The sequence below is a fragment of the Selaginella moellendorffii genome, unplaced genomic scaffold (genome assembly GCF_000143415.4).
Source record: "Selaginella moellendorffii unplaced genomic scaffold, v1.0 SELMOscaffold_36, whole genome shotgun sequence".
Classification (NCBI taxonomy): Eukaryota; Viridiplantae; Streptophyta; class Lycopodiopsida; order Selaginellales; family Selaginellaceae; genus Selaginella; species Selaginella moellendorffii.
In genome coordinates, this window is record NW_003314297.1 from 895343 (window position 1) to 906388 (window position 11046).

The following is an 11046-nucleotide window of genomic DNA, read 5'->3' on the forward strand; positions in this document are numbered from 1 at the left end:
AACCGATAAAACCTTAAAATTCCTCCAAAAAGGCGGCGTTACTTTTTCCGTATAAAACCAAGAAAGCCTTTGAATTCTTGTGGATGGAAAACGATGGCAAATGCATTGTTTCGCTCATCCTGTCAACTGGAAATTAAATCCAAAGTAAACTGGCAAAACTGTACAGCCCACCTGAAGACTGGCAAACTCCAAAAAACAATTTTTTTGCGGATCCTAGTGTAGCAAATCAAACCTTTTCAAGAACTGCAACACTCCTGAAAGTTGGAGGTCAGTTGTGCAAAAAGGCGAAAAACTTCAATGGATCAGTAGCAGCAGTCACCTGAAACCGGACGGAGAATCAGATTCTGCCACTGCTCTCTCAGAGCACAGATTCTTTCCTCGTGTTTGGACCTCGTCTCTGTCCACGTTTGCATTTTCTCCCGTTCCTCCCATGCAACGCTAGCCTTCTCCCAGTCCCACACTTGTTTCCACTGCGTGCCACTGATGCCAAACTTCGAGTCGGCCACACTAGTGGGAGGAGTATCCTAACAACGAGCACTTGGATCTTAGAAAAACTCAAGAGGCGAAAAAGCAATCAGCTGAACATACCCGGAAAGCCAGCAGCCTTTGCGGTCGACGTGATCTCTTCTCAAAATCGCGAGAACCTTGGTTGCCGTATCTATCTCGTCCATAGTCATGGAATCTTTGGATTGGAAGGCCCTGGATTCAGTCGCACAAACTCTTGAGGAATCTTATGTCTGAACTGGTGAACTACCTCGTGAGCGAGAATCATAAAATGCTTCCAAAGTGGAGCCGCGTGTGAATAACCTGTGACTGTCACAAAAACGAAGGGATCAAACTTTGACAGCCTAGAAAACAAAGCCTTTACTTGGATGCATTCCACCAACAGGAGTGTTGTCGTCATATCCAATCCAGACCTGTCATCGCAACTCAAAGACGTGGATATTCTCAATATGAACCGGTTCCCTTACCACACAAGAAAGCTCGGGCGTAAAGCCAGCAAACCACGCGTCTCTGTAGCCATCAGAAGTTCCCGTTTTCCCAGCGCAAGGCCTTCCTATTCTTGCAGATTGTCCAGTTCCTTTCTCTACAACGGCCTGCAGTAGCCTCCTGAGCTCAGACACTGCATACTCGTCCACAACCGCCTCTTCACTTGGTGCCGGCTGAGGAAAAGCGCGACACCACTTCAGCTTTTAACAAAAGGATTGACATCACCACGTACCTGTTCCTGTAAAACTTCGCCTTGGGAATCCCGCACACAGGAAATCATGTATGGCTTTCGGTAGATTCCTCCGGAGGCAATAGTTGCATACACAGTAGCAAGTTGCAGTGGAGTCACCTGAACGAGTATACAGGTAGATCGTGAGCAGTGGCAATACAAATATTTACCTCACAGCCGCCAAGGGACAGAGACAGTTCGTAAGGAAGAAATGTATCAATGCCAAGCGCCGCTCCCATGGCACATACCTACATATACAGCTTATAGATAGAAACACAATGGTCTGTCAAAAACCTTGTCGACTCCGACTTCTGCACACAGTTTTACAGTTGGAATGTTCAGAGATCTCAGCAGCGATTCTTCCACTGTAACCTGTTTCAAAACAGAAAGTTAAGTCCCATGAAGCTGGATAGCTTACTCTTCCTCTATATTTGCGGTCGTAGTTCTCCGGAGTAAAGCCACCAATTGTGTAAGGAGCGTCCACTATCGTACGGCTTGGATCACTAGCACAGACATAGCCTTAAAGAAGAGCATGAACATATGAAAAAAGCCCTTCGCGATGTTCCTTACATTCCTTCGGCTAGAGCTGTAAGGTACACAACGGGTTTGAATGTCGAACCAGGTGATCGAAATGCCTGCGTACAAAACTTTCACTATTACAGAGTTGAAGCAAGATTCTCGAACCTGCGTGCATCGATTAAAACTGCTTTCATAGTAGTCCCTGCCACCGACAAGTACACGAACCGCACCACTTAAAGGATCGATACCAATCACTGCTCCTTCCATCCTATCGGCAACTATAAGGTGACTTGAAAAACACAATATCACACTTACTTTGCTACAGCTGCCTTCTTGCTTTCATCCTCATATTTTGCAAGAGATGCTTCTAATCTCTTTTCCCTGCATGTCCCAGTAGGAGCTGAAAATGTCAGGTGGAAGACAAATTCTACATACATCCAATCGAATCGCAAACAAACAGCTGCTTTGGCTTTCTCCGCAGCAAGAGAAATGGCTTTATCTGTTTCCTCTCTGCAGTAAGACTTACTTAATTGCGATACACAACCTGGAAACCTGTACCTGAGCTTACTGACGTCCATTTTTCGACGACGCTTCTTCGCATCCTTTTGGATCCTTCACAAAGTATGCCAGAGGTTGTCAAAGTAAAAAATGAGTAAGATACCTTAACGTAACCGCGTTTACGGCTTTCAAAATTTCCTCGGCTCGAGTTTTTCCTAATTTTTTAATTTTCTCGCGGATCTTCCCGATCTCCTTATCCGCAAGAACCAACCTTTCATTATCAAATTCGGACAAAGCTTCCGTGATGGTCTTTTCAGCTATATCTTGTATGGACAAGTCCAGTGTAGTATGTATCTATGAAACACAATATGTTTCACCAAAGCTGTACACATTTCATATGAATACCTGTAATCCGCCGCGAAGAATGTGGTCTCTTCCATAAGTTTGCGTCAGCTCATACAGCACCTGAAGGGCCAATCTCAAGTCAGCCAAACATCTCCATAAAGACAAACCTCGCTGACAAAGTAAGGAGCACGCCATGGACCACAGGTTCCTTCCTGATACTCCAAAGAGAGAGAGAGAGGTTCATTAACCGCGGCAGCAGCACTGTCGGCATCCAGAAATCCAACCTCGACCATGCGCCGGAGTGTTCTAGCCTGAGGCTTTTTCCCTCTAATCGAGTGGTGTTAGTAAACAAGTCAGCCTCGTCTTTCATACCTGCTAGGATCTCTATATGGTGACAGAAGTTCGGGTGCAGGAATAATGCCTGCTAGCATTGCGCATTCTGCTAGCGTCAACAGTGATGGATGCTTTCCAAAGTAAAACGCTGCGGCGGCTTTCAAACCGTAGACACCGTGGCCCCAATAAATCTGCCAGAAAGTGGTCAGTCCAAAGCATTGCACAGCCAAAACGTCGAACACAATCACCTTGTCAAGGTAAAGACGTAAGATATCCCACTTGGACATACGTTTCTCCAAAAGAAGTGCTAGAATGATCTCCACAGCCTTGCGAGACCATTTTCGTTCGTTTGTTAGAAATAAGTTCTTCACCAGCTGCGCGAAAGAACAAAACAAACTTGATCCAGTGCAAGAAAAAGAAACAGGAAAACCCAAAGTACCTGTTGCGTGATCGTGCTTCCACCACCGCTAGAAGAAAGCGTAAGCACCGCACGAGAAATCCCTCTCGGATCAATTCCATGGTGCTCAAAGAAACGCCGATCCTCGGAAGCTACCACCGCCTGCCACATCGCCGAAGGAATGTCGCTCGGACGGAGAGGACCGGTCGAGGCCGAAGTTTTCAAAGGATCTCGCTTGCCAATGTATCCTCCAGGAACAAGAGTGGCAATCACCTCGCCGTGACAGTCATAAATCACAGTCTCGGGCTCTTCTCCTTGTCCAAACTTTGGATCAGCTCTCGGCTGCTCGCCTTCGAGTTTCCTCCATCTGTCTATGAAATCCGGGGGCAGAGCCGAGAGCAAGATCTTCACAACGCTGGCCACCCCGCTGAAAGCTAAAACTATCCCAAGAGCGCCAAGCACGGACTTGACCCATTTCTTCCGGCTTCCTGGCTGTTTACTTCCACTGCCAGAAAATCTCCACCCCGTCTTCTTCGCCCTGGAGGACACGCATTGCGCGCTGTTGAGCGCCCGAAACAGTTCTAGCTCTATCCTCGTCTTCCAATCGGCAAGTAGAGCCTCGCAATCTGGCTGGGAGCTGGAGATACCTATCGCCTCTCTCGTTGCTGCCGCTGCTATGGCCTCGGAATCGCACGCTCCTGGACAAAGCGATTGCTGCTTGCAAAATGCCAGACCTGGAGGGTGTCCTAGCAGCGCCATCCCCTCCCTGGAATGCATAAACCCTAACCCATTGTTTGATCAAAAGAATAAATCTTCCCGGGCTTTCAATTCATCTTTAAGCTATAGCCCTGCTAGCTCCCTCTTTTGCTTCAAAAAAAAAAAACAAACAAACTTCCTAGTTCCATTCTGTCATCCCGGAAATGAGGAGTCGGAGTTTCTCAACTAAAGAGTAAAGATGGAGAAAAAGCAAGATTTTTGTTGGGATGGCCGCACGTCGTCCTTGCTCATGCTGTATTTGCTGCTGGCACCGCTGCTGTGAAATCATAGTTTTCATCCTCGTCATCAGTCTCATATTCCTGATCAGAGTCGGTCTCATCAGCAGCCGCATCGACCACTCCATTTCTAATGGTCTCACATAGTCGTCCATCTCTGTGGGATATCGTTTGGCATTGCCATTCCAGCACCTCTCGTTCGATTAAATGTGGGAAAGCTTGTGAATCTGGTCCCTTGACAATCCATTGCGGGGGAATTTGTGTACATACTTCTGTGTGTCAAAACACCTCTCCGCAGCTGCATCGCGTAGAACAAAGAAAGAAAACGATGTTAGTCCCCCGCAATCGAGGGTCTTGATACCATACCAGACCAGTTTCAAAATGGGAAGCATATCATTGATCATCTCCCAAAGTTCATCGTTGTTGATGGCATTGCAGAACCTGACAGCCTTTGCAAGGACTGGTTGCTAAGGATCGCTCCCACCGTCCAAACTCCTCGCTGCTGACAACCTCTCTCAATACCTCACGGAATTCTTCTGAATATACTAGCCAACATGGTTTCTGCTGGTTTCACTCGCTTACGTTTCAGCAAGTTTTTGCTGCGAACAAGCATTGGCGTGGTGGTGATAACCCGCACCATAAACTTGGTGTCAGCTACGATGTTTCTGAACCAAATTTCGTTTCCAGGCCGTCACCACAAAGTTCAGAGGGTGAGGTTGGCACCTCAACGACCATAGCCGGGAAAACCTCTCTTCTAAGAGCTTCCCTCAGAGCACGCAATTATCCATAATAACTGCAATTATGGACACGGGACCGATCTCTCGAAGAACTTCCTCAAGGTATCCAGCAATTGCCTCACCTCGGAAAAGAGACACTGTAATAGAAAATGTTACGTACCTGTGATTCCCAATTCACGAACTTGAATGGTGTGGTCGTAAGTCTCGATGCGCACAGACATGAGCATGACGTTGTTTTTGTGTCCAACCATATGCAACTAGTGTCAGTGGGAGAGAATTCGCTGCGTGATTTTCCATCACCCTTGCCACCCTTTGCTTGCTCTTTCCATAAGCACGATTCAGCAGGGTAGTGCGGAGAGCACCTTCGGATGGTAACTCGAACACTGGGCCAGCTTGTGCGATACTGTCACCTGCCTCCTTCCAAGCTGGATTCTGTAGCGTATGCAAAGCCCTACGATTTCCAAGTACAGATATGCGAAAGAAATGAAAAGGCAAAATTCGTAACTTACTGCAGTTTCGGTTGTGACCATGTCTTCCTCAGTGTATCGTCGTGGATGCAGGCTCGCCAGTAGTTGTTCGCCAGCTCGCGAGTAGCAGTAGCCGCATCAATTCAAAGTGGTCGAGGAACAAAATAAAAACAATCAAATCCAAGACAAAAAAAAAAACCTGATCTTGATATCCTTTGAGGAGCCTCGCTGTCGTTGACCCTCCATTCTTCCTTCTTTTGCTTTTTCCTGCTGTTCTCCTGCTGTTGGCGCTGGGGGCAAGGCGGCCGCGCCGGCGGAGCAGCAGCACTTGCCGAGGGGCGATTGTGGCAATGCCGATGCTGCTGGAGCTGGCCGCGTTGCTGGGTGGCGTGGAAGAGGACTGGCGCCGTTGTTGATATACCACATTATTGTGTTTCTGCCCTAGGCCTCCTACACTTACTTTTAGCCTCACTCTCTTGTCTTTAACAATGGGTCTTCAATTGTTCCTTTGCTAGAAGAAAAGGAGACAAACACAATAGGAATTCTACGTTGATGTTATTGGCAATTGTGTCATTTATAACATTGCTCCCTTGCCAGAACTATAGGTAGATGACAATCACCTTTCTTGGTAATTGTATCATCTACCAAATCTGGTATAAGAGGAATAATTTCATCATCTAACTTAAGACAGCCTTCTACTTTGCATATCCTTTTGCTAGTCCTTTTCTTATCTATCTGAATCATCTATTGTAGTGGCGGTGGCATCAACTGGAACATCATTGGCCAAGTGTTTGAGCTTAGGCTGAGAATGATTGACTGCCTTTTACTTCTATTGTAAGTGGGGCTCACAGCAAGTTAAATGATATGGTTTTAATTCATTGATAGTGTAGCTGAAATTATGCTATCTCACAGTTTTTATTAAAAATATCAACCTTAAAACTTGACTATAGTTTGACAAAAGTTTAAGACTGAAAAATCACAGTATTATAGTATGCTTAGATATTCCTTGGAGAGTCTAGTTACAATGGCAGCTTGTGATCATTTTAATTAAAATTTCAATATATCAAAATTACTTCAATGCCCACCAAACTGTATTAAGTGCATTTAACTTGTAAGATATTAAATTACAGTCATTTTGTAATATTATATATGTAAAAATAAAACAACGTTTTATTGAACAATATTTTCCTATGGACCATAAAAGTTTTTGAAAATTACCACCATATAAAACTAAGTTACCATCATTTTGATTTATTAAAATACAGTTACCTTTATCATAAAAAGTATATGTTTCAAATATTATATTTAGTCCACAATAAAGTATCAAATTGCAATTAGATTGTAAAAATAATATATTCTTTTTATTTGGTGATATTAAAAAATTACCTTTATATAATATTTGATAAATTGGAAAACTACTGTCAAGTGTAGTTAATGAAATATGACAATCTTTAAGTGAAGAAATGATAATATTGAATTTACTTCTAGATAAATATGTACTTTTATTCTTCCAAATTATTACAGCATACTGTATTTCATATAAACGTGCAGTTATTTGTGCTGCATCTGCGCCTTGTATAATCATCAATTCGTGATGATTTTCAGTTAGCTCATTTATTTGGCGGCTTATAGTTGATCCTTTAATAGTTATATTTAAAAACTCTTCATCACAAAATCCCCCTAATCTTCTTATTGCTACACAAACTATACCTTGAGAAACTGTAATTAATTTAAAATCAACATATTTTGGTGAATAGTTTTCAGTAAGAATTAATTTTCTAGTAAGTTCATAAATTCCTTTATTAATAATATCATTGATATCTTGTTCATTTAACTTACCAGTATTTCCCCATGTATATGAAACTTGATAACATGGTTGAATCAAGAAAAAGAAAATCATAGCTAATATATTTTAGTATTTTAAATTACTTTAATAAATTATTATGAAAATTCTCAAATAAATTTTAAAGATATTTCAATACTCTTAAAATAAATAAATCAATACTTTTAAAAAAACTATTTATGAATACTTTTATATTCTAATGTGTTATAATATTATTAACTAACTTTTTTAGCAACAATATAAGTGAACCTTCTTTAATGTTCCTATGTCTTATTTCTGATATATTTTTAAACATAAATTTACCTTCATACAATTGGAAATATTAAAAAAATTTATTAAAAAATAAAAATTATTTTAAAAATATTTTTAGCTGAAAAGGTTGCTAGAATTTTAATATTTAACTAAAATTATTTAAAATTGGCTGATTTTATAATATGCTATACCTATAATACATTTTTTAATAAAGATAAAAGTTAATATATTAATAAATTTTATTTGATAGAATTCATATATATATATATATATATATATATATATATATATATATATATATATATATATATATATATATATATATATATATTCACTATTATTAAAATAAAAAAAATATGAGTGGAATATAGAAATATGTATATTTAATTAGCCTAAAAACAGTAGCTTACAGACAAGAGTGAGTAGTCCAGATTGCAATTTGACAACTATCAAAATTCTATTATGCTAATAATAGTATATAGTATAATAGACAAACATCAAATAGATAGAAGGTAATTAAGGTTATTTTCCTTTTGTTAATTGAAGGATGGAAGGTTGCTAGGGTTTCTCCTCAGGATCAGAGTCATTGAAGGATTTATAGGTAGTGTAATTTGTCCTTAATCTCTTTGTACAACACACTTTAGCTACTACATATCTATATATCTATCTATCTCTCTCTCTCTCTCTCTCTATATATATAAATTTTTTTTTTATAGAGGATTGATTTGTTGATTGTCATGCCAAAACTCATAAACTTATAGTACCACAACATTTAATATGGTCCCTTTCACTGAGCCTCTTAGACAATTTAAATAATATAATATTGGAAAAATGAAGTAATACTAAATTATACATTTTGAACTCCATAAGTGGATGATAATGAGAGTTATGGTATTGTTGTTGCTTCACTTGTAGCTTAATTATTTAGCAAATTTTACTTGAATTAGTGGAAAAATGCTCATCAAATATTGATCTTAGTACCTAGTATCAGTAGCTTGTGGTAAATGTGAATATAAACTTAACTTCAATTAATATTATGAAAAAATAAAAGTTTATATAATAAAGCACCACTAGAGTTTTACATGCTTATGATATATAAATATGGAAGATATGACAAATACTATCCCAATTTAAATGTTAAAAATTTATATACTTTGCAATTATCCCCTTGAATTTCTGAACAACCCATTCCAGTAAACTATTCATTACATATCCCTAGTTAAGACATTAAGATATGAAATGCCTTAACTATAACTATGTGATCATTATCTGAGAGAATCCACTCTACATGTTAGAATACTATTTGATTGAGGAGGAATTATTCAATAATAGTCATAGATATATTACTAAAAACACTAACTTCCACCCAATAAGTCATGTAGTCAAAAATAATAATGATGTGCTCATTGCTAGTAGTTAAACATGGTAAAGCCCTTATCAAATCAAACATCACTAATTCAAATGGAAAATTATAATTAACTTTAATTATCCTTTTGTAGTACAAGAGGGAGTATTATAAGTTTGGGATCAAATGCAATTATGCATATATTGAATAATGTTATATTACATCTTTGATTAATAGAAAGATTTGCATAGTTTCTTAGTCACATTAAGATGTTCTATGCACTTGCCTAGAATAGAAGAGTCATAGTAAGTGTGGAGGAAACATAGAATAAAAATTGAAAGCACCATTAGACATAAATGGTCATCAAGATTAATATCCATGGCTTAACCTTTTAAGCTTTATAAACTTCGTTAAAAGAAGGTAATTCCAACTCTGCACTTTGTGAACATTAAATATCAACTATAGCAACTGCCAATAGTACAGAGTTCAAAAAATCCATTAATGCTTAAATAATAAATTCATTATAAATATGATAAGAGAGGAGTTTGAGAAAATGTGTTAGCATTAACTATGAAACTCCCTAAATGATGAATGACCTTGAAGTTATATATTTGAGTCTTCAAATCTAATTGAGTAATATGACTAATAAAGTTTTTCCATTTCAATACTAAAGTGATTATAGCATGATTGCCCTCTAACAACATTTGAGAACCATGCAAGTATGCATAAAGCTTTGTGAAACCTTAAACCAATGCTAAAACACTCTTCTATTCTAAAGTAGTTCACCTTTAGTAGTTTTAGTGTATAGTTGATATATGTAATAGGATAATGTTAACCATGCACACTCATGTTTTCTTCATCAACACACAACACTAAAACATCCATGTGAAAGGTCAAGTGTAATTAAAATATTCCAAAATTGGAGAAATAATCAACACTTTTTGGATCAGAGTTAGATTGAAAGGAAAGAAAGAACTTTGCAAGAGTAAGTACCAAGAATGCCACACTACAAAATTACAATCTTTGTGTATGGTTGATTGAATCCCCTCTCAGTGACCACTGCTCAGGTATCACCTATAAGCTTGGCAATGCTATGGGGATTCAAGATAAGATTTTTCCCAAGGAACGAAGAGAAGAAAATACATACTGGAAGTAAAGATTGCTTGTGTTATCTTTGACCACCCTGGTACTTGCAATCTTTCAGACAACATCTAGGCCTTCGACCACCCGCCCTACCACTGAATTCATTGGGAATTTCAAAGAATTCATTGGGAAACCAAGTAGGATCCCAACTTCTAGTGATAGAACAGCTTCAATGGCCTCAAGCTGCATTCCCTTGTGTCAACAGCCTCAAGCTGCATTTCCAAGCATCTTTTGCAATGCCATTCCAAATCATTTTCTTCCCTCTTCCTCTTGCTGCCAGACGACTCAACACGCAAAATCCCCTTTAATCATTTAAAAACCTTCTTTATGAGAAGAACGGAAACGAACCTGAATGGCAGCAGCTGTGACTCTAAACTCATCATAGCCCCCCTCTCTCTGCTCTCAACCAGGTTCCCTACTGTGCCCGCCTTCAAGCCCTGTACTGAAATCTCCAAATTAAAACCCTGAAAAATAAAACAAAACTTGAGTTTGTGAACATGCCAAAATAAATAAATTTGTGAACTTCAAGTGGATTTGTTTAAGTCTACTACATAAGTAATGAGAATGTTTCTAACCTCTATAGCAGTGACATGAGGCTCCAGTCGCCAGCCTTGTGGTTGATTAGTCACTGGCTCAGGCTCAATGTCTATTTCCCCTATGTCACCTATACTAATAATGAAGTTATGCAGAATGCAAGTTGTTTTTATGGCAACTGTTAGTTGAGTGATAGTCTCAACTTTAACCAACTTCCTAAACATCCTCCAACGACCTGTAAGCAATCCAAAACTTCTCTCACATACCATTCTCAAAGATGACAAATAAAAGTTGAATGCTTCCCTCAATTTAGTTCCATTTGCACTTGGAAATGATTGGTCCATTAAAAATTTCACCTGATTGAGCTCTTTTGTAGAATGAACTCTTCCTCAAAATAGTTATATCATGCAACTCCCAAGATC

At 39.1% G+C, this 11046-nt stretch overlaps 1 protein-coding gene across 1 annotated transcript; it reads right to left on the bottom strand.

The window, feature by feature from the left end:
• Window positions 1-8: 8 nt before the first annotated feature.
• LOC112349170 (penicillin-binding protein 1F-like) lies at window positions 9-4089 on the bottom strand. The gene is made up of 22 exons (XM_024683059.1): window positions 3354-4089; window positions 3163-3288; window positions 2954-3105; window positions 2749-2908; window positions 2642-2701; window positions 2400-2590; window positions 2297-2350; window positions 2174-2248; window positions 2054-2119; window positions 1904-2006; window positions 1790-1854; window positions 1638-1722; window positions 1514-1591; window positions 1390-1467; window positions 1223-1339; window positions 972-1163; window positions 869-917; window positions 755-813; window positions 589-699; window positions 320-524; window positions 172-254; window positions 9-119 (listed from the first exon to the last, which is right to left on the bottom strand). The coding sequence occupies exons 1-21, from the start codon at window positions 4086-4088 to the stop codon at window positions 214-216; spliced, it is 2802 nt and encodes a 933-aa protein (XP_024538827.1). The 5' UTR covers window position 4089; the 3' UTR covers window positions 9-119; window positions 172-213.
• Window positions 4090-11046: the final 6957 nt, after the last annotated feature.